Source organism: Acomys russatus, chromosome 5 (assembly GCF_903995435.1).
Source record: "Acomys russatus chromosome 5, mAcoRus1.1, whole genome shotgun sequence".
Classification (NCBI taxonomy): domain Eukaryota; kingdom Metazoa; phylum Chordata; class Mammalia; order Rodentia; family Muridae; genus Acomys; species Acomys russatus.
The window spans coordinates 1404584-1425989 of NC_067141.1; the positions used below are offsets into that span (position 1 = coordinate 1404584).

General features: G+C 47.4%; 1 protein-coding gene across 2 annotated transcripts in view; it reads left to right on the forward strand.

Annotated features, from left to right (window-relative positions):
- Positions 1-10792: 10792 nt before the first annotated feature.
- The window catches only part of Eef2k (eukaryotic elongation factor 2 kinase), a 38899-nt gene continuing 28285 nt past the window's right edge, over positions 10793-21406 (forward strand). For both annotated transcript variants that reach the window (XR_007830620.1, XM_051145153.1), the window contains exon 1: positions 10793-11111. Coding sequence is in view for 1 of the 2 variants with exons in the window: in XM_051145153.1 (XP_051001110.1) it covers positions 10869-11111 (243 nt within the window). In the remaining variant the exon portion in view is untranslated. The remainder of the gene's footprint in view (positions 11112-21406) is intronic.

A 21406-nucleotide genomic window follows, 5' to 3' on the forward strand; every position in this document is an offset into this window, starting at 1 on the left:
TCATTTCTGCTGAAATGCAAGTGCTGCAACCTGGACTCTGTTCCTCAGATCTGTCATTATGCAAGAGTTCTTTGTTTTAAAATCAACAAATGACACTTTAGAGAGAACAAAGCAGAAAAGATTGTCATTATACCTTCAATGAGCAACCAGCACAAGGGGGCTTTGGATTTTAACATTCAGTCATCTGCTAGGCACTGGCTTTTCTGTCCCCAGGACATTGTTTACTCCTGGCTGGTTGCACCAGGCATACAGCATGCCTGGCTTCTCCTGGTGCAATCTGTGTTTACACAGCCTTCTCTGGCCAGGCCGTGTGAATGTTCACACGAGAGGAAGTGTGCCTCACTCCTGCAGCTACAGCCTGGAACGTAAAGCCTGGCACCAACCATCTGTGCAGGTCACAGGCATGAACTACAGAAGGCTGGCCATCTCCGGCTGGCATATGGGACACTGAGGTGTTCTCACCTGGGGACTCAGCGGCCCAGTGGCAAGAGGGAAAACCAAATCTTAAAGAAAGAAAAAAAAAAAAAAAAAAAGACTATAACCTGTCCAAACAAGGACTTTGAGACAAACAGATCTGAGTTCAAGTTCTGGCTTGACTGTGGCTAGCTGCACAATGTTGCCAGTTACTGAATTGTGTTCCTCGGTTTCCTGTGAGGTTTATTCATCTCATAGAGGGAAGCAGAGCATGGTGGGAAAGAGTGACACAGAAAGGTGGCTAGGGAGAGCCCCTGTGACTCGGTGGCTCTTGTCATTGTCACACACGTGCCAACATGCTTCATTCAGCACCTGGCACGCAGCCAGCCCTTTGCAGGTATGGCTGCTCTTCTTTCTGTGAAAGTCAGGTTGAGGGCCGTCAGAGCCCAGGTCTTTGCTTCTTTCCCATCCATCTGCAACGTCAAAGCCCCGTTTTCCCTCTGTTGATTCAGGACAGGAGCTCACGCTAGGCTTTGAGAAGTGCACTACCAACTCTGCTGGGCAGAAGCTCCTGCGCGACCCAGGGGCTGGAGGACAGTGGGGTGGGGTGGGGCTAAGCCTTGCTTATCACACCAGGAAATCTGTGGTAAAAGATCATAGGACATAGAAGCTGGTGTGCCCGTGCAGCCTGTGAGCCCAGTGCTGAGGACCCCGGGAGGCGGAAAGAGCCAGAGTTCGAGAAATGGATATAATAGGAAACAGCAGAGAAGGGAAAGTATATGGTTTTAACTTATGTTGATACCCAAGAGCACCCCTGGGAACAGCCGGAAACATTACAGTTGCGTCTAAATATGGGAGCTTTGCTGCCTATGCAGTTGCAAAGGTTGTTCACAAGGGCTGAGCGATACGTGATCTGCGTGGCACTGCAAGTGGCCCTGGTAGAAAAGGGGTGTTATTTTTAACCACGTACGTTAAGAAAAGTCTTTCTTTTTTCCCAGGACTGGGGATGGAGCCTTGCATATACTGAGCAAGGGCTGTGTCACAGAGCTACAACCCCAGCACTCAAACAAGTTCTTCTTTCCCTGTCCCCTCCTCCACTGGTCTCAAGCCCACATGTACACATCTCCTCAGCTTTGCCTGGTTTTGTTTAAAGTTTTTATTTTATGTGAGTGTGTGTGTGTGTGTGTGTTCATTCTTTGTGTAGCCTTGGCTATCCTGGATACTCTGTTGACTAGTCTGGCCTTGAATTCACAGAAATCCACCTGCCTCTGCCTCCCTGAGTGCTGGGATTACAGGATTACACCCAACTTAATATTTTTTAATTTTAGTATTTTATGTGTATGAGTCTTTGCCTGCATGTGAGTACCTGGTGCCCTTGGAGGTCAGAAGAGGGTGTCAGATCCTCCAGAACTGGAGTTGTAGAGAACCCTAGCCCACTGTGTGGGTGTGGGCCTTCTGCAGGAGCGACAACGTGCTCTTAATCACTGAGACAGTTCTCCGGCCCAGTTTTGTTATTTATTTATTTTGTGATCCTGCGGAGGGAACCCAGCACCATGTAAAAGCGAGACAACTTATTTACCACCTAGCTGTACTATGAGCTCCCTAATATTTTGAAATCCTATGTAGGTAGGTGCTGGGGCAACAGTCAGGACTTGGGTCCAATCCCTCATCGCCCGCATAAAAGCTGGGCTCAAGCGTTTGATCAGCAACACAAGCACGTGCTACTCCTACAGAAGACCTAGGTTTGGTTCTCAGCACCCACGTGGCAGCCCACAAGCATCTGTAACTCCTGTTCCAGGGTTTTCAACACCACGTTCTGGCTTTTATGGGCACTGGGCATACACGGCGTGCACAAACACTCCTGCAGGCAAATACTCAGATACATACAATTTTAGTTTAAAAAACAGAACTGGATGCAGCCGTCTTGGCCTATAGTGGAAGAGCTGGGGATGTAGAAAATGCAGGGACAAGGAGGATCCCTAGGGCCTGCTGCCCCACCAACCTAGCCAGCCAGTGAGCTCCAGGGTCACTGATAACCCTGTCCCCAAAAAAGACAGAGAGCAGCCGAGGAAGACAATTGTCGTAGCGTCTTCTGGCCTCCCCACAAATTATATAGAAATAATGTCTGTAGCACTGAGTTCTGGAACAGTTTTAGACTGCAGGAGACAGAAAGCCCATTTGCCTCCCAAGTGTATAGCTTGCCCGTACCTCCTCCCCCTCCTCCCCCCCTTCCTCCCCACCCCACCCCCACCGCACACACACTATGTCATCTTGATTGGGTTAATTTTCTCTGCCAGTTAAAGAATTCCAAGGTAGAAGAAATCTCAAACACTGGAGACAGAATCAGCAGTTGGAGAACGGTGTTCATGGGGGATGAGGGGACACACATGTAAAGTGGACACACAGGAAAAACCCAGTCTCTTTTTCAGTGGTGGGGGTTTTCAAGCCTCTTGAATTTAGGGTTGGCCAGTTTGATGGAAGACAAGCTGGCCTGCAACTGTTGTATGACATGTCCTGGTCTGGCAGAGCACTTGTTGAGTCAGTGCATCTGCAGGGGGCCTGGCCTGCTGGTGGGAGACAAAAGCCAACAAGGCCTTTGTTTGAGCTGCCAGGCTTTTGGCAGGAGGGTGAGGCAGAAGCTGACGGTCATGAGACTTAACCGCCTTTATTAGCCTCCTGTCTTCAAGTCACTCAAGTAGAAGCCCCAGGTTTACACAGATTGTGGCGACCTCAGTCACATGACCACCTCTGAGCCAATCACTACACGCAGGCGCCTGGGCCATAATGGTGCTAACCAAGGATGGTCAATGTTAGGACACAGAAGCCTGGGTGTGCTGGGATGGCACCGCAGCCTGTCTAGTCACGTGTTTAAGGGTTGGGACGAGGAGGGCTGGAGAAGCATGGGCTCCTTTGCGTCTCCCAGCCTGTGGGCGAGTGCTGCCAGGTGTGTCCTGTGTGAGCACTAGCTGGCGCATGACACTTTGGCTGTGGCTCTGGGATGCTGCAGCCTTTGCTACCACAGAAAGGCAGCAGCAGGCTCTGAGAGTGAGCCCAGGAGGTCCAGCGGCCATTGTGGTTTGCCCCTTGACCTGTAGACCTTGCTTTGGGCATTCCAAGTGTAGTCTCTTACGTCTATGACTGCCACAGCATCCCAGCATAACAAGGCATGGAGAGAGAGGTCCTGGCTTCCAGAGCATAGCTATTCCCTGCCAGCCTGAGGAAGCTTGGCTTTGCCACTTCCCAGGCATCCAGGTCCCTATCTGGCTGGGACCCAATTTACAAAAATGAAGATTGTGGCTCTGATGTCTCGGCCTGTACTAGAGTGCTCACTGATGGCTACGATTCCACATCCCAGGATGATGGAGTGAGAGAGGAAGGGACACAGAACTTGGGCTAGCTGTGGCAATGGAGAAACATCTCCCCAGGTGTGTCCAGCTGGGAGGGAGAAGTTGTGGGTACCTAAGTGAGCAACTGAGCAACTTCTAGAAAGTTCTCATGCTTTGTGAACTAGAGTCGCTTTCCTCCCTTCCTTCCTTGGGTTTGGGAGTATGCAATAGACTGAGTCTGCGAGGAGGCTGGGGCAGGGAGGCTGGGGCGGGGGTGAGGGGTGGGGGTCAAAACTGAAGTCAAGAGCTGAGGTGGGGCCAAGAGACTTCCTGAGTATCTGGAGGGATCTGACAGGCTCCAGGTGCCTGTCTTCGTGTGCAGAGTGAGATCAGCTGCCAAGTGACACCTCTGCGTGGAGGCTAGTTTTCCTAGTGTGTCCCCACCAAGGCATCTTGTCAAAAGGAATATGACCTTTAAAATTTTTTTTTAAATATTTAATTTATTCAGATTACAACTCAATTGCTATCCCCTCACTTGTATCCTCCCGTTCCTCCCTCCCTCCCACTTTCACCCTATTCCCCTCCCCTAGGGCTATGACCCAGGGGGACCCCCCTCCCCCCCGCACTATAGGATCATAGGCTATCAAGTCTCATCTTAGTAGCCTGCTTATTCTTTGAGTGTCATCAGGCCTCCCCACCAAGGGGAGGTGGTCAAATATGGGGCACTTGAGTTCATGTCAGAGTCAGTCCCTGCTCTCCACAGTTATGTGGAGAATGTCCTGTCCATTGGGTAGATCAGAGTAGGGGTTCAATGTTTACTATTGTATTGTCCTTGGTTAGTGCAATAGTTTGCGCAGAGCCCCCTGGGCCCCGATCCACACACCACGATGTTCTTGTTCTTCTTGTAGGTTTCTAGGACTCTCTGGGTCCTTCTATTTCCCCATCTCCTATATTTCTCTTACCTAGAGTCTCAGTAGGAGGTCCTCACATCTATCCCAATCTCCTGGTAAGTGAAGACTTTCATGGGACATGTCTTTGGGCTAGTGCCCAATTATAAGTGATTATATACCATGTGAGTCTTTCTGCTTCTGGGTTAACTCGCTCATTATGATCATTTCCAGTCCCATCCATTCGTCCACAAATTTCGGGATTTCCTTGTTTTTAATAGCTGAGTAGGGGGCTGGGGAGATGGCTCAGTGGTTAAGAGCACTGCCTGCTCTTCCAAAGGACCCAGGTTCAATTCCCAGCACCCACATGGCAGCTCACAACTGTCTGTACCTACAAGATCTGACACTTTCACACTAATGCACATAGATTAAAATTAAATAAAAATATTATTAAAAAATAGCTGAGTCGTATTCCATAGTGTAAATGTACCACAGTTTCTTTATCCAGTCTTTAACTGAGGGACATTTACGCTGTTTCCAGGTTCTGGCTATTATGAATAAGGCTGCTATGAACCTGGTTGAGCATATGTCCTTGTTGTGTGGTGGAACATTTTCTGGGTATATTCCAAGGCTTCTTGAAGAAGCCCTATTCCCAGTTTTCTGAGAAAGCACAAGATAAATTTCCAGTGCTATGGAAGAGAAAGCATTGCCGGAGCCAGTATAATTAGCAAACTTGAAGTAAGGGAGATAAGAAAAGCACAGCAGATGATCATCTTAGGGGTTTTGATATCAAAGCATGGTGCTTGTGAGCGCATCACTAGGAGGCTAACCCATGACATGAGACCCGTGTGTTGTGCCTCTGCCTGCCTCAGAGTGTGGCTTGTACCTCATGGCCTAACATAGCTGCCTAAACTCCAGCAACCACACCTGCATTCTAGCCAGAAGGAAGGGAACAGAGAACACATTCTCTCCTCTGAAAAAGTTTTCCCTATGGGGCCAAGGAGAAGGCTCATAAGGCAGAGGCCCCTGCAGCCAAGGCCCCTGCAGGCAAGGCCTCTGCAGCCAAGCCTAGTGAGCTGTGTTCAGTCCCTGGAACTCACATGGTGGAAGAAAACACCCACTAGTGTCCCTTGACCTCCATGTGCACTTTGTAGAGCGCCCTCAACCCCAATGTTACAAATAAATGTTAGAAACAGCAAGAAACCAGCCGTTCCCTAAGGCCGCACACAGCCTTTCTGCTTCTACTTTGTGACGCTCAACTTGAACGAATGGTGTTGTGAAACCATTTCCACAGAACTGAAACTTCCTCTGTGGAGGGATAGGATCAGAAAGCTGCACATCAACAGGGCTCCTGCCGAGGCTTTATGTAGCTGGTGAGCAACTGCCGGGGAACACCACCACAGCAAGCAGAGCAGCCCTCGGGGTAGGCGAAAGCACAGGGTTGCTGCCTTCCAGGGTCCTCTCCATGCTGGGGCCTTTGGGTCACCTCTGCTCCTGTCAGTAACCCCCATTGGTTGCCAAGCTGGACAAGTGAGGAGATCATTTCTTTGTCCTGTCATCGCTGCTCTATCGAGGAGTAGATAGGTGTTCACGTCTCCCCAGGAAGTCGCACAGCTCATGGTCTTGCCTAGCTGTAAAGTAGTTTGGAAAATGCAGCCCTTATTTGAAAGACTGTGTACTTAGCTCTGTAGGAGCGAACAGTCTTTGACAGTTGACAAGTGCTGGCCTCAGCACTCCTAAGAGCAGATTCATGACAATTTGAAACCCACAAGACCGGGTTCTCTCAGTTCTGGATGTGTACCAAGTGCCTGTTGCGTACAAGGCGTAGTGCAGTGTAGTTGCAGCTGGTGTCAGCAGCAGCTCCTGGTTCCCAGGGTCAGGAGGGTGTTTATCTGTGGCTCTGTCTCAAAGCTTCTGTGAGCTGGCCCTGGAAACTCAGAGAGGCCACTTCCCTACTCAGCTGCCGCCATGGCCTGGCAGTGGGGGAGGGGCGGTGAGGTAAGGGTTGGAGGATAAGTATGGCCAGATCAGAGCCCTGCAACAGAGCTCTGATCTGCTTCAGTGGCCAAGTTCTGCACCTCAACCCCGAGCCACGCTTCCTGGTGCCACAGCTGAAGCTGTGGGCATGGCACCATTCGCCCCCACCCCATCCCCTGGAGTCTCTGCTCCCCACCCCCACCCCAGCCACTGACCTGCTTGAGTCTGCTGGTAGATATGGGCAGCACACTGCCCTGGTCTATATGGCTGACTGGGACAGAGCAGGCTCTGGGGGAACTGCAAGCCCCAGGAAGGATCAGGTGGCTTTGGCCTCTGTCCCAGACTGATGACAGTCCTGCCCTGAGGGTAAAAAGCAAATTTGGCAGCTGCCAGGAAGCTTCAAACTGGGAGTGGAGAAATCAGTGTGTGGCCAGCACATTAAGGAAAGGGATAAAGAGAAACAACAAAAAACAACAGGCCCAATTTAAACAAGATAGCAAGAGTGCATTTTTGCCAAGGAAGGCCAAGGACAGGGTTTTGGGATTTTCATTTTCATTTTCATTTTAGGAGCATGTGCTGAATTAGAGTGTAAATGTGTGCCTGACTCAGTGGATGTCATGATAACGCCAAAGCCTCGCTAGCCAAGCCTGACCACTGGGCCAGGCATAGTGGCACATGCCTTTAATTCTAGCACTCGGGAGGCAAAAGCAGGTGGGTCTCTGAGGCTAGCCTTGTCTTCATAGTGAGTTCTAGGATAGCCAGGGCTACATACAAAGACAGACCTTGTCTCAATACAAATAAACACCCGCCAGAAAAGAGAGAGCTTAGCTGTAGAGATGGCTTAGCTGTAGAGACGGCCAGTGGGACAAGGCATTTACCACAAAAGCTTGGCAACTTGAGTTCAGTCATGGGGATTTATATGGTGGAAGAAGAGAGTCAACTCTTGCGGGCTGTCCATTGACCTCTATACACTCACTGTGGCAAGTATGTTCCCCCTTCCACACTAAAGAAATGCACTTTTAAAATGTCTTAGGAAAGGAGAGGGGGAGGGGAGAGAGCGCACGACCCCTTCGTTCCCTAGGCTGAGCTGATGCTGGCTCCTAGCAATCCTTGTGGCGGACCAGGCTGACCTCAAACTCACAATGATCCTCCTGCCTCTGCCTCCTGGTGCTGGGATTAAAGGCGTGCACCACCACCTGGCCTCCTATTGGGAAACTTTACCGCACACACAAGCATTCTTTCCCTTTGTCGCTTGACAGAAGTAGGGTTACCCTAATCAACCTGCCTGCCTGCACTTTTAGGACTTTCTCGCAGTTTTTCTTGGCTGTCTTTTTCTTTCAGACGTAGTGTTATCGAAATGTATTCATTTTACAATCCGCTCCTTTCAAGTGGGCAGTCCTCACTAGAGTGACAGAATGCAGACATGAGACAATCAGTTTAGAAGCTTTTCATCAGTACGCCTTTCCTGTTTCTCCTGCCCAGCCTTCTTCCCTCAGACCTTAGGTAAGCCCTGGTCTGCTTCTGCTTCCATAGCTGTGTTTTTTCTGGGTATTTCACAGAAATTAGGTCAGGCCGTACAAGTCTTTGGTCTTTCACTTCAAGTATAGTTTCATTTTACACACACACACACACACACACGCAAGGTTTCTCTTTGTAACAGCCCTGGCTGTCCTGTAGACTAGACTGACCTGAAACTCACCTGCCTCTGCCCCCTGAGTGCATGCATTTGTAATACTTTGTCTCTTAGACTTGCTTTTTATTTTATGTGTATGAGTATTTTGCCTACCCGTGTATATGTGCACCCTCACATGTGTCTGGTCAGAAGAGGGTGTCAGCCCCCCCTGGAACTGGAATTATGGATGCGAGCTGCCATGTGGGTGCTGAGAACTGAACCCCTCGGCAGAATGTGCCTACCCACTGAGCCATCTCTCCAGCTCCTCCTCTTCTGTGATGGTGTGTCCCTTTACTTGAACAAGTTTTTTATTTTAATTATATATTCTTTCGTTCCTGGGACTTTGGCTGTCTCGTTGAAGAAATCTTGTTGGTTGTCCTGGCAAACTGCCTGTAATCTAAGCACCTGGGAGGTGGAGGTAGCAAGGAGATTGTGAGTTCAAGGCCAGCTCAGGTACGCAGCAAGATAAAGAACAGCATATGTTACATATAGTAAAACGCATGCCAAAGAAAAGCCAACTCCCCAAGGCTGGCCTGTAACTCGGTGCTGGAGCAGTTGCTGAGCATGTGCACCCCCCCCCCTCCCCACTGCTGCAGCCAAGTCTTGGATTAACCACTGGGACTATGAGGCTGTCCTGTATTTCCTGAGGTTAGCTCTTAGGCTTAGGTAACTTTTGCATGCAACGTTAAAGAAGGGATTTGGGGGCTCTTGTTGAAGATTATTCTTAGCAAATTGAGTCATCTTGGCATCTGGCAGAAAGTCAGCTGACCCTGTGAGTGTGAAACTTCCATCTTATACCACCCAGTACCTCATTGTGTAGAAGGAAAGACTGTCATTTAAATACCAGGTCATCACTGGTGGACATTTGGGGGCGTGAGCAATTTCTTGCTTTACTCATGGAACTTCAGAGGACAGTTGTAAGTGCGTTCACTTACTGAGGGGAAACACTCAATGTTTCATCTGCGGCAGGCACTTCCTAAGCCAGGCAGTGGGCGTGTGGATAAGAGAGGGAAAAGGGATCTGCAAGGTGCTCAGCAGGTAAAGTCACTCAGGTGCTGCTAAGCATGATGGCCTGCCCCATCCTGGGGGTCCACATGGTAGGAGAGGAGGCAGCCAACTCCTGCAACTTGTTCTCTGACCTCTATACCTGCTCTGTGGCGTCCCACACCAGTACACTTACACACACATCACATAAAAATCAGTATGAGGCTCACTCCATGGGATGCAATCCATACCCAGCACTGCTTGGGTGACCAAGATCCTGAGACTGGACACTCAGCCCTAAATGGGAGCTCTCCATCAAATCCTTCCCCTTAGGGCTCAGGGAACCCCACCAGAAGGAGTGTAAGAGCCAGAGAGGATGGAGGAGACCAAGGGAACAAGGCCATCTAAATCAACATGATCACAGCTCATGTAAACTCACGGAGACTGCAGTAGCGTGCACAGGGCCCGCACGCGTCTGCATCAGATCCTCTGTGTGTATATTACGGCTTCCAGATTAGTATTTTTATGGGATTACAGAGTGAGCAAATGAGTGGGTTTCTGATGCTTGTGCCATCTCTTAGGTTCTTTTCCTTTTGTTTGTTTGTTGTGCTCAACTCCAATGTAATAGCTTTGGTTTTATCTTTTATTTTGTTATATTTTATTATTATCCCATAGAAGCCTGTTAATGAGAGACAGAAAGGGAGTGGATCCAGGTGGGAGGGGACGGGGGGGGGGGGGGAAATGGGAAAAGTAGAGGGAGGGAAAACAGTAATCAGGATATATTATGTGAAAAAAGATTCTATTTTCTTATTGTTGTTTGTTTGTGTTTATTTTTATTTGTTTTGCAAGACAGGGTTTCTCTGTGAGGCCTTAGCTGTCCTGAAACTTGCTCTGTAGACCAGCTTGGCCTTGAACTCACTCAAAGCCCTAGGATTAAAGGTGCTTGGCGGCCACCACCACCCGGCAACAATCTATTTTTAATAAAAGGAAAAAAAAATAAATGTAAGCAAAGAAACTGCACAGGACGATTTCAGCTCAGGAAGATCATTGAGATGGTTTTTGACTTGGAAATTTGGAGATTTCTCTCACCTCCATACACCTCAATAGTGAGAAATAACACAGCTCAGAAGGCTGTTCCAGGCACAGAGAACAGCAAATATGAAGGCCTTGTGGTGTGAATGCACTTGATGTGTCCCCCCTGGAAGAGCAGCCAAGGCCTGAGGTCTATGGCAGGGGTCCAGGGGCCTCAGCTGGTGTAGCCTTAGTAAAGCATGCATTGTAGTTCTCATATGAGGGGGTTTCTGCAGGGTGTCAAGCAGAGGAGTGGTTTGATATAGTTACGTCCTTAACCAACAGCTGTGCTTGCTTGGGAGGTGCTTCTGGCTTCCAAGCGCTCAAGAGTTCTCCAAAGTGAAATGACTGAGCCAATAGACTTGGACATTTGAAATATGCCCCCACTGAGATGCAGGTACCCAGACAACCCTCATGCCTAGGTGCCAGCACCTACCCTGCACTCTCTGCTTCCCTTGCAGGACTGTCCTTGCTCCACATGCGCAGTAACTCTGGCTGTACAGCAGAGTCCTCGGATAACACAGGTGCCCTTGGAACATGGCGGACGAAGACCTCATCTTCCGCCTGGAAGGTGTTGATAGTGGCGGGTCCTCCCGAGCCCGCCAGGATGGCGACTCTGACACAGACAGTGATGATGATGAGGGCTACTTCATCTGCCCCATCACTGATGACCCCATGTCCAACCAGAATGTCAGCTCCAAAGTCCAGAACTACTATAGCAACCTAATTAAAACAGAGTGTGGCTCCACAGGGTCACCAGCCAGCTCCTTCCACTTCAAGGTGAGTGGCCACCTGTTTTGCACTTGTGTCCAGCCAACCTGTTATAAGTGATGGGATCTGGGGTCTCTGATTGATGTCTTAATTGTCCCCAAAGCCTAGCAGTGCATTCTGCATGGCGGAGTGTTCTTATTAATCTTGAAGGTGACTGTTGGCTTAAGATATGTTTTATTGCCACAGAGTAGTGCTTTTCAAATAGACTTAATACCCCTTCGGTCTGGTGAGATGACTCTGCAGGTAAAGGCACCTATGGGCAAGCCTGACAACTCATGTTGGATCCCCAGAAGCCACATAGGTGCCTATAGGTTGTTTTCTGGCCTGTACAATTATTCTGTGGACGCTCTATGCCCCCATACATGGGATTATACACATACACAATAAATTAAATAAACAAATGTAATGTTTAAAATAGCCATTTTAAAACTTTCTGTGAGTGTTTTTGTTTTTGAGAAATGGAACAAAATAGAATTTAATAGAAAATATTGAAGAGCACTGCAGACCGCAAGCATCTCATTTCTTGGACATTTGTATATGCATATCCGTATATATAAATTTGATGAGCTTCTTAACTGCATCCCAACATTCAAGAAAGAATGGAAAATATTAAAGAGTATTAAAAAGTATAAGGATCTTATTTCTCTTGGTTTGTTGTTGTTATTGAAACAGGGTCTCGTTAAGTAGGCAAGCTGATCATGAGCTCGTGATCCTCCTGCCTCAGCCTTGGGAGTGCTGGGATTACAGGCCTGTGCTCTGACTCAAGATTATTTATTTACTTTAAAAAAAAAATTTTTTTTTTTGAGACAGGGTTTCTTTGGTAGCATTGGCTGTCCTAGAATTAGGTCTACCTCTGTAGACCAGACTGACCTTAAACTCACAGAGATCTGCTTGCCGTCTGCCATCCCTGAGTTCTGGGATTAAAGTGGACACCACCACTGGGCACCCCCCTCTCTCTGCCCCACCCCCCCCCACCCCCGCCTCCTCTCTCTCTATTTTTTTGAGGCAGGGTCTCAGAATCACTGTGTTGCCAAGACTTTGAACTCTTTTTTCTTTTTTTTAATTTATTCTTGTTACATCTCAATGGTTATCCCATCCCTTGTATCCTCCCATTCTCCCCTCCCTCCCATTTTCCCATTATTCCCCTCCCCTATGACTGTTCCTGAGGGGGATTACCTCCCCCTGTATATGCTCATAGGGTATCAAGTCTCTTCTTGGCAACCTGCTGTCCTTCCTCTGAGTGCCACCAGGTCTCCCCCTCCAGGGGACATGGTCAAATGTGAGGCACCAGAGTACGTGAGAAAGTCATATCCCAAGGACTTGAACTCTTGATTCTTCTGCTTCTGCCCCTCAAGTGCTGAGCTTACAGTGAGAACCAGCATCCTTGGCTGATCTGTCTTTATCCCTGCATGGTGTATCCGTGAGTAGTGCCTGACCCTCTCTCTGCTTTTTCTCCCATCCACACACACCTGTGATAAAGGGTTATGTTGTACATTAGACACATTAAGAGATTAACAGTCAGCTCGGCTCGGTGGCACACACCTTTAATCCCAGCACTGGGGAGGCAAAGGCAGGTAGATCTCTGTGAGTTCGAGGCTATCCTAGTCTACAAAGTGAGTCGATGGTTACACAGAGAAACTCTGTCTCCAAAAACAAAACAAAACAAACGAGAGAGAGAGAGAGAGAGAGAGAGAGAGAGAGAGAGAGAGAGAGAGAGAGAGAGAGAGAGAAACTAGCAGTCATTAATAATAAAATAGAACAATTATAACAATATCCTATAATAAAAACTATATCCTAGGTGTGTCGCTCAGTGGTAAGCACTTATTTACCAAGGCTCTGGGCTCCATCTCCAGCATTTCAAAGAACCAAGCCTGAACAAACTATAAAGTTGTAGCCAGGGCTGGAGAGATAGCTCAGCGATTAAGAGCACTGACTGCTCTTTCAGAGGGCCCGGGGTTCAATTCCCGGCACTGATATGGCAGCTCACAACTGTCATTAACTCCAGTATCTGACACCCTCACACAGACAGACATGCAGGCAAAACACCAATGCATACAAAGTAAATAAATTGTTAACAAAAATTAAAGTTGTAGACATATGGTCTCTCAAGATACCATGTTCGTAGTGTGTACACGGAGATACTTCTGTGCTATCTCTCATTGGACCACAAGTAGCTGAAACCATAGCCACAGATAAGGGGGACGCTGTCCACACCCTTCAGTATGCAGCAGCACAGTGACTGTTGCTGTTGTTGATGGGCGCCCAGTCAGTTACTCACTAGTTCTCAAAAAGCATGTATTTTAAACTTTCTTTTTGTTTTGTTTTGTTTTTGTTTTTGTTTTTGTTTTTGTTTTTTCGAGACAGGATTTCTCTGTGTAGCTTTGGCTGTCCTGGACTCGCTTTGTAGACCAGGCTGGCCTTGAACTCAGAGTGATCCATCTCTCTGATGCTTGGATTAAAGGCGTGCACCACCACTGCCCGGCTATATGTATATTTTTAATTATTATTATTTTTTTTTAATTTACTGTTGACATGGTAACCTGGGCTGTTTAACTAAAATGGCCAACTGGCCTTCCTCCCAAAATCAGGCCCCAGCAGGTACTGGGTGTGTATTGTGAAATGCCAGGTTCTGATCAGGTTCCTCAGAACGCCTCACAGGAGACATCAGTCTTCCCTTAGAGGAAGTTTACCCTGCATGAGAACAGGCCTCAGTCCCAGAGCTCAGTTTAAGTGTAAAGTGTTGAAATGAAGGGTGGGGGCAGAGAGAGGGAGAGGGAAAGAGCAAGGGAGATTTTGAGATTGATTAAGGAAGAGTGTCACCATCAGGGATTGAGTGCTTTCGGACATAGATGAGATGACTTGTTCTACACCTTGGACAGTTCTGCATTTTCTGTTTTGTTTGATTGGTTTAAGTTTGAACTTTATTTATTTATTTATTTATTTTTATTTATTTATTTGGTTTTTCGAGACAGGTTTCTCTGTGTAGCCTTGCCATCCTGGACTCACTTTGTAGACCAGGCTGACCTCGAACTCACAGCGATCCGCCTGCCTCTGCCTCCCGAGTGCTGGGATTAAAGGCGTGTGCCACCACGCCCGGCTCTGAACTTTTTTTAATACAAAGATTTTTAAAATTTTTTCTTTAATCTTATGTGCATATTTTTATGTGTATGGGACGCTAGAGCCCCTGGGACTGGAGTTATAGACAGTTGAGAGCTGCCATGTGGGTGCTGGGCCTTGAACCCTGGTCCTCTGGAAGAACAGCCAGTGCTTTTAACCACTGAGCCATCTCTCTAGCTCCTAGTACAAAATTTTTATTCTTTGAGACTCTCATGGGAAGCTGAGCATGGTGGTGCACGCCTTTACTCCCAGCACTCGGGGAGGCAGAGGTAGACAGATCTCTGTGAATTTGAGGCCAACTTGGTCTACAAAGTGAGTCCAAGACAGCCAAGGGTTTCCACAGAGAAACCGTGTCTCAAAAAACGAAGACAGGCAGACAGACATAATCGCATGCATATCAAGAATTTTAATTATATTTACTTCTGCTTCCCCTACTATCTCTTCCCAGATCCATCCCACTGCCACCACGACCTCCCCACAGTACAGTAGTTTAGGCTTTTTTGGGGGGGGGTGGGGGTGGGAGTTGAGACAGGGTTTCTCTGTGTAGCCCTGCCTAGCTATCCTGGAACTTGCTCTGTAGACAAAGCTGGCCTTGAACTCAGAAATTCACCTGCCTCAGCCTTTCTCTGCTGGGAGCAAAGGTACGTGCTTTGGGCTTTATAAGAAATGGTCTTATGTAGCTCAGGGTGGCCTCACACCCTTTCTGTAATGAATGACCTTGAACTCCTGCTCTGACCACCTCCCTAGGGCTAGGACTACAAGTGTGTGCCACCATGCTGGGCCCCTCCATTTTCCTCTTCCCTCCTCATTACAAATGTTACTTATTTTTATTTTTTACATTTATTTATCTATTCATGTACTGTGTATGTGTGTGTACATGCATATGTGCGCGCCCTGGCACTTGTGTGGAGATCAGAGGACAGCTTTCTGTGGTGAATTTTCCTCTTCCACCTTCAAAATCCAGGAATCCGGTGGGTTATCAGGCTTGCATGACTAGTGCAACCTTCTTGCCAGCGCCAATTCAGTCCTTTTGAAAGGACTTTTTTTTTCCCCTTGCAAATGCCAGGGGTTGAGACTCAAAGACTGTCTGTCACATTCTAGGTCAGTGTACATTAAACAGCAACCCCAGCCCCTTTGAAGAAAATGTGAATGAATTTGTTCCCCCTTACTGCAAATAGCATAATAATACATACACACTTTAAATACATGCAAATGTATTGATACTTTTTGTATGTATATAAACATATGTAAGTGTTTTTTATGTATTGCAAATTCACACACGTGTAAACTTTGTAAAAAAAATTATTTCATGTGTATGGGTGTTTTTCCTGCGTATATGTCTGTGCATCACTTTTGTGCCTTGGAAACTAGAAGGGGTATGGGATCCCCTAGAACCGGAGTTAGTTTTGAGCCAACATGTGCATGCTGGGAATCAAACCCGGGTCCATTGCAAGAACAGCCAGTGCCCTTAACCACAGAGCTGTCTCTGCAGCCCTTATATACCCAAACTTATAAAATAATTTTTATGATATATATAATCTATACATAATATATGTGTACAAGGTAAAGCAAATCTAAACTGTGCAAACTAGACAAGTGAAAATGTGCTCCGCATCTCAGCCCAGGTTTGTCGAGTGGGTGGCCATCCTCCTATATCCTCTTGGGAGCTGACTTGAACCCTAACTTGCGTAGCCTGGCGCTGGGCTGGGCTGGGCTGCAGTACATGCCTTACTCTGCACAGTGCACACAGTGATCCCTATAGCCTCAGACAGTTGGCAGCTGGCCAGATGATAAATTGAAATGAAGTCACATGCCTAGGAGGTGACAGGATTGTGTACCCTTCATGAAGATCCTGTTGCAGAGTGATGTTCTTAATAACTGCAGTTTGTACCTTACTATGTTTTGTGGGTTTTTTGTTGTTGTTGTTGTTGTGGTTTTTCCAGTGTTTGTGACCAGACCCAGGGCTCTGTGCATCCAATGTTTCATTTGTTTGTTTGTTGTCTTTAATGGCTGAATTTCACTTCGTTGGAGGCCGGTGTTTCCTTGTACAGACAAAGCCTTTGCCTATGCAGGGATACACTTGCTAGAGAGAGTGTACTTACTAGTAAAAGAGTAGCTTGGGCAGAACCTTGAAGTTAATGGAAATGGCTGGTGACACTGGCGAACCGTCCCGATGCATGTGTGGGCACCTGCATCCTGCATCGCTCCCATCTTCAGTTGTGTAAGTGCTGATAATGCACTGAGGGTGGCTCTAGCAAAACAGACAAACTAGTCACTGCAGAATGAGACTGTCCAGCTAGGGTGTGATGACTCACTGGGCCCAGGAAGCATCCCTGCCTAAAGCCTAGGAGGCTCCACCCTGGCAGCCTCAGGCCTCAGACCAGGACCGGAGAAAGTGAGCCAGGGGCAGACTTTGTGCTTTGGGAATGCAGTCGGAAAACAAAGCTGAAGGGCTTGGCCTGTGGCTCAGTGCTCTCCTAGCAAGCCCGGAGGCCCTGGCTTCAGTCTCTAGTATCCTAAAATAATAAAAAGAAAGAGACCATAAAAGCTTTGATCTCCTGCAAGTTGAAAGCCCGCTGGCCAATTGAAAAAAAGAGTCCTAGCATGAGAGAGGAAGCTATCTGGTGAGCTGAGGTCTGGCCCACAGGAGGAGATTAAGGAGTTTGGAGCCCTGCTGTAGAGCTCGTATTTATCAAGGAATGTGTTGGAATGCTTTGGTGAGGTGTGTAAGGGCATTTATAGGCAAGGGCTCCCCTCCTTTTTCTTTTTTTTTTTTTTCCACTCCTTTTTCTTATTTTCATTTTTTTTTCTGGCAGCTTTATGAAAATATAACCCACATACCATTCAACTTCCCAGTTGAAATGTACAATCCAGTGGCTTTCGGTTTATATAAAATTATGCATCCATCTCTATAACTGATTTTGTCAAGAGCTGTACCTCTTAGCCATCACTCACATCTCTAGTCTACCCAGCCCTCAGGACCACTAACCTACTTTCTGTCCACAAGTTTGCTTTTTCTAGACTTAAAGTATACATTTATTTATTATTTACTTATTTGCCACACTATTCATATAGACGTCAGAGGGCAGCCTGCAGGAATCGGTAGAAGGAGAGGTCCTAAGATCAAATGCAGGTCATCAAGGTTGATGGCAAATGCTCTCCCGACTGAGCCATCTTGCTTGGCTCTTAGACACAAAGGTCCTTCTGAGGAGAAGCCTAGGTAGGTTTCACAGTACCTGCATTTAACCTCTTTTGCCAGCCAAGGCAAAGCTCCTCGCTGTCTGAGCCTCACATTGCCAAGTTTCCCTTGTTCTCTGAACCTGTAATTCTTCCACCTATCTGTCTGTCCTTACAAATTGCCATGAGGTGCATGTAGAACGCTGTTTGAGCAGGGTCTCCCAAGAGGCCATGGCATTACGTCACCCTAGTGAATGCTATTGCTTTGATTTTAATTATATCCATCTTTACCTTTCTTCCCGACCAGGGCTTTGAACTCCAAAAGTTAGTGAGACCTGTTGTAGCTACTCTTTGCAAAGAGGAGTTTCTTTTGGATTTTTTTGTTTGGTTGGTTGGTTGATTGGCTGGCCATGAGCTGCCTTGTAGACCAAGCAGACCTTGAACTCACAGCCTCTGAGTGCTGGGATTAAAGGCGTCTGCCACCATGCCCACTTATCTTACTTTTTAAATTTATTTATATAATGTGTGGGGGAGGGCACACACATCCTGGGGCACATGTATGAGGTCAAAGAATAGCTTGGGCTCAGTTGGTTTCTTCTATCATATGGGTCCCAAGATTCACGTTCATACTCCCCTTGGCAGGCTTGGGCCAAGCACACACACAAACACAAAGAACGCAGGGGATATAGTTCAGTGGCAGGGTGCTTCCCGAGCATATGGGGAGACACAGGGGAGGCCTTGGGTTCGCCCCCGGTACTGGAAGAAGAAAACAGTGACTTTTATGCTCTGGGGTGGACTGTTGCATGGATGTACTTTAATATTATAGTTTCTTCCGTTTCTTGGGATTTGTGGGGTATGCTGACTGTTTCCAGTATTGCACTGCTGTGTGGAGTGCTGGAGGAATGTATACAGCTGCTAAGTGCACATGGCGTGGTGAGAGGCAGCCACACAGCACTGTTGGTCTCCCCCATCCTAGCTTGGCTGTGATCCCTCACTTCTTCCTGCTTTTCACATTTTCCTGTGGAGTCTTTTTCCTCCAGGAGGGAGAGTCGGGCTGACTCAGAATTGTAGTTCTTGGAATCTGCAGAACATTTATAATGGAACACTTGATCACTGAAGGAGAGCTCAGCCTGGGTGCTCCATAAAAGGCTACAATTGCTGTGATCATAGAAATGATAAGATGTTAAAACAAGGGGTGTAGCTGTAGCTCAGAAGACAGAGTGCTTGGCTAGCAAGCATGAAGTCAGTCCTGGGTTCAAGCCCTGCACAAACCAGTTGGTGGTACACACCAGCTCTTGGGGAGGTGGGGGCAGGATGATCAGAAGTTGAAGGTCATCTGGGCTTTATCAAGTTTGAGGCTAGGCAGGAATATAGGAGACCTTGTCTTAAAAACCAAAACAAGAACAAAAAGCCCAGCACCGGTGTCACTCGTCGTGCCAAGGGCCACACAGACACTTCACAAGTTCTTCTAGAGACACCCTGCATCTTCCAGGAAGTATGTTCCTATAGTTGAGATTCTGTTTATTTACTTTTGGTTTGTACCCTTAGAAGAACCAAAGTGCTCCCTCTCTCTTTCTCTCCCTCTCTCTCTCTATCTCTCTCTCTATCTCTCTCCCTCTCTCTCCCTCCCTCTCCCTCTCCCTTTCCCGTGTGTGTGTGTGTGTGTGTGTGTGTGTGTGTGTGTGTGTGTGTGTGTGTGTGTAAGTGTCAGAGGATTATTTGTGGGGATTCGATTTCCCCTTCTACACTGTGGGTCCCAGGGAATGAGCTCTCACGGTCAGTCTTGGTGTTAGGTACCTTCACCCACTGAGCCATCTTACCTCAGCCCTCTATTCCTCACCATCCTTTAAAAAAAGATTTATTTTTATTTATGTGTATAGGTGCTTTATCTGTTGTATATCTGTGCACAGTGTTCATGCAGTGCCTGCAGAGGTCGAAAGCGAACATTGGATCTCCTTAGAACTGGAGTTATAGATGATTGTGACCTATTTTATGTGTGCTGAGATTTGAACCCAGGACCCCTGGAAGAGCAGTGAGTGCTCTTAACCACTGAGTCGTTTTGTTTCTTTTTTGAGACAGTGTCTTGCCATGTTGCCAGCAGACTTTGAACTCAGAGTCTCCTGCTGGGGGATGCATTTTGTTTGTTGACTTTGGTTTATACTTGCAGGGCTGAGAATATAGTTCAATGGTAGAATGCTTGTCTAGCATGCAGAAGGCCCTAGGTTTAATCCCTGGTACACACACGCATGCCCACACGCACACACACACGCCTGACTACTGTAGTTTTTGGACCATAAGATGCATTTTCCCCAAAAAGTGGGGTGGGGGGGGCAGAAATTGGGGTGTTCCTTATGGTCCGATTGCTGTTTTTACTGTTTTTCTGCTCTAAAAACTAGTCTTATGGTCAGGTGCGTCTTGTAGTCTGAAAAATGCAGTATACAGGTAGCCCAGGACTATGTTCTCATTGTAATAAATATGCATCACACCAGTGACAGTGAGCTCAGACAGAGTTACCCCAGGGGAGTACCATCTCAGAGAGCCATTTTCTGGTGGGAGTGTCTATCCCAGGTGCAGGGGCCACGGAAAACACTGGGCACCAGTCCGCAAAATGTTCATCCTTATTTGTCAACAAAAGTGTGAGGGTTCTACAGAGCCAGTGGTGTTGGATCCAGATGTTAGTGCTAGACTTTTTACTTTTTATTTATTTAGTTTTACTTACTTATTTTTGGTTTTTAGAGACTAGGTTTCTCTGTGTAGCTCTGGACGTCCTGGAACTTGCTTTGTAGACCAGGCTGGCTTCAGACTCACAGAAATCCACCTGCCTCTGCCTCTCAAGTGCTGGGATTAAAGGTGTACACCACCACCACTGGACAGACTTTTTAAAAATTGTGTGTGTGTCTGTGTGAGTCTGTGTGTATCTATGTTTGTGTGTGTCTTGTGTGTGTGTCTGTGTGTCTGTGTGTGCCCAGCATGTATATGGAGGTGAAAAGACAGTTTGTCATTGTGAGGACCCTGCTTATCTCCTGCTGTGTGGGTCTCATGGGTTGAACTCAGGTTGTCAGAATGGCAGTAGGCCTCTTCCCTGCTGAGTGAGCATCACTGTACTTGACTCTTTATACTGGGTTTTTAAAAAGAAAAGTCACTGGCATCTAGGTATGGTAGCAGACACCTATAATCCCAGCACTTAGGAGGCTGAGGCAGGAGCGTGGAGAACTGCTTTATGTTGTAAAACCCTTCTTAGACACAGGGCAGGTGCATTAGAGCTACCTGTGCCTGTGGTGAGGTTTGGAATGACTCCCGGGTTTGGAAAACGGTGATTTTTTTTCCCCCCTTAGCTCCAAATGCCACTCACTCACCTGCAAAATAGCTTCTTCCTTGTTCATTGTTTGATTTTGATTTTAGTAATATTGGGGATGGAACTCGGGGCCTTGTATGTGCTGGGCGAGCGGTGCTATGACTAGCCACCACCCTTTCACTGCTGCTGTGGTTGGAGCTGCTGAGTCTAGCCAAGTGACTTCTGTTGATGATCCACCTCCCCTGAGTGGGGCAGCCCTTGCTGCTGCTGGTGTAGACAGTGGTGGAGTCTTCATTCAAGACAGTCAGCCAGAGAACATGTCTCTGCTGGCGTAGACATGCTCTGAAAGCCAGGCAGCCTCCACCTCCCCAGGCACAGATGAGCTTTCCCAGCAGCTAGAGTATAAGATGGGACAGTGATGCGCCTTTTAAAGTACAGGGATTGGAACTGAGAAACTGCCTTGGATGTCAGCATAGCTGCTGGGAGTCATTCATAAGAGGGGAAAATAGTGCAAGCTTAAAGTCTAACCACGGGGAACTGGTGAGGACCCATTTCTCTGTAATAAACTCACACATGCATTACTCTATACTGTTGCAAACATGTACAGTTTACATGTACAGATCTTGACATGATCTCCCATTAAAATTTGAGTGAAGTATTTACTGCTCCTTGGAGTGTAACTTCCAAAGTCTTTTGGGGGGGGGGGGGTGCAGTT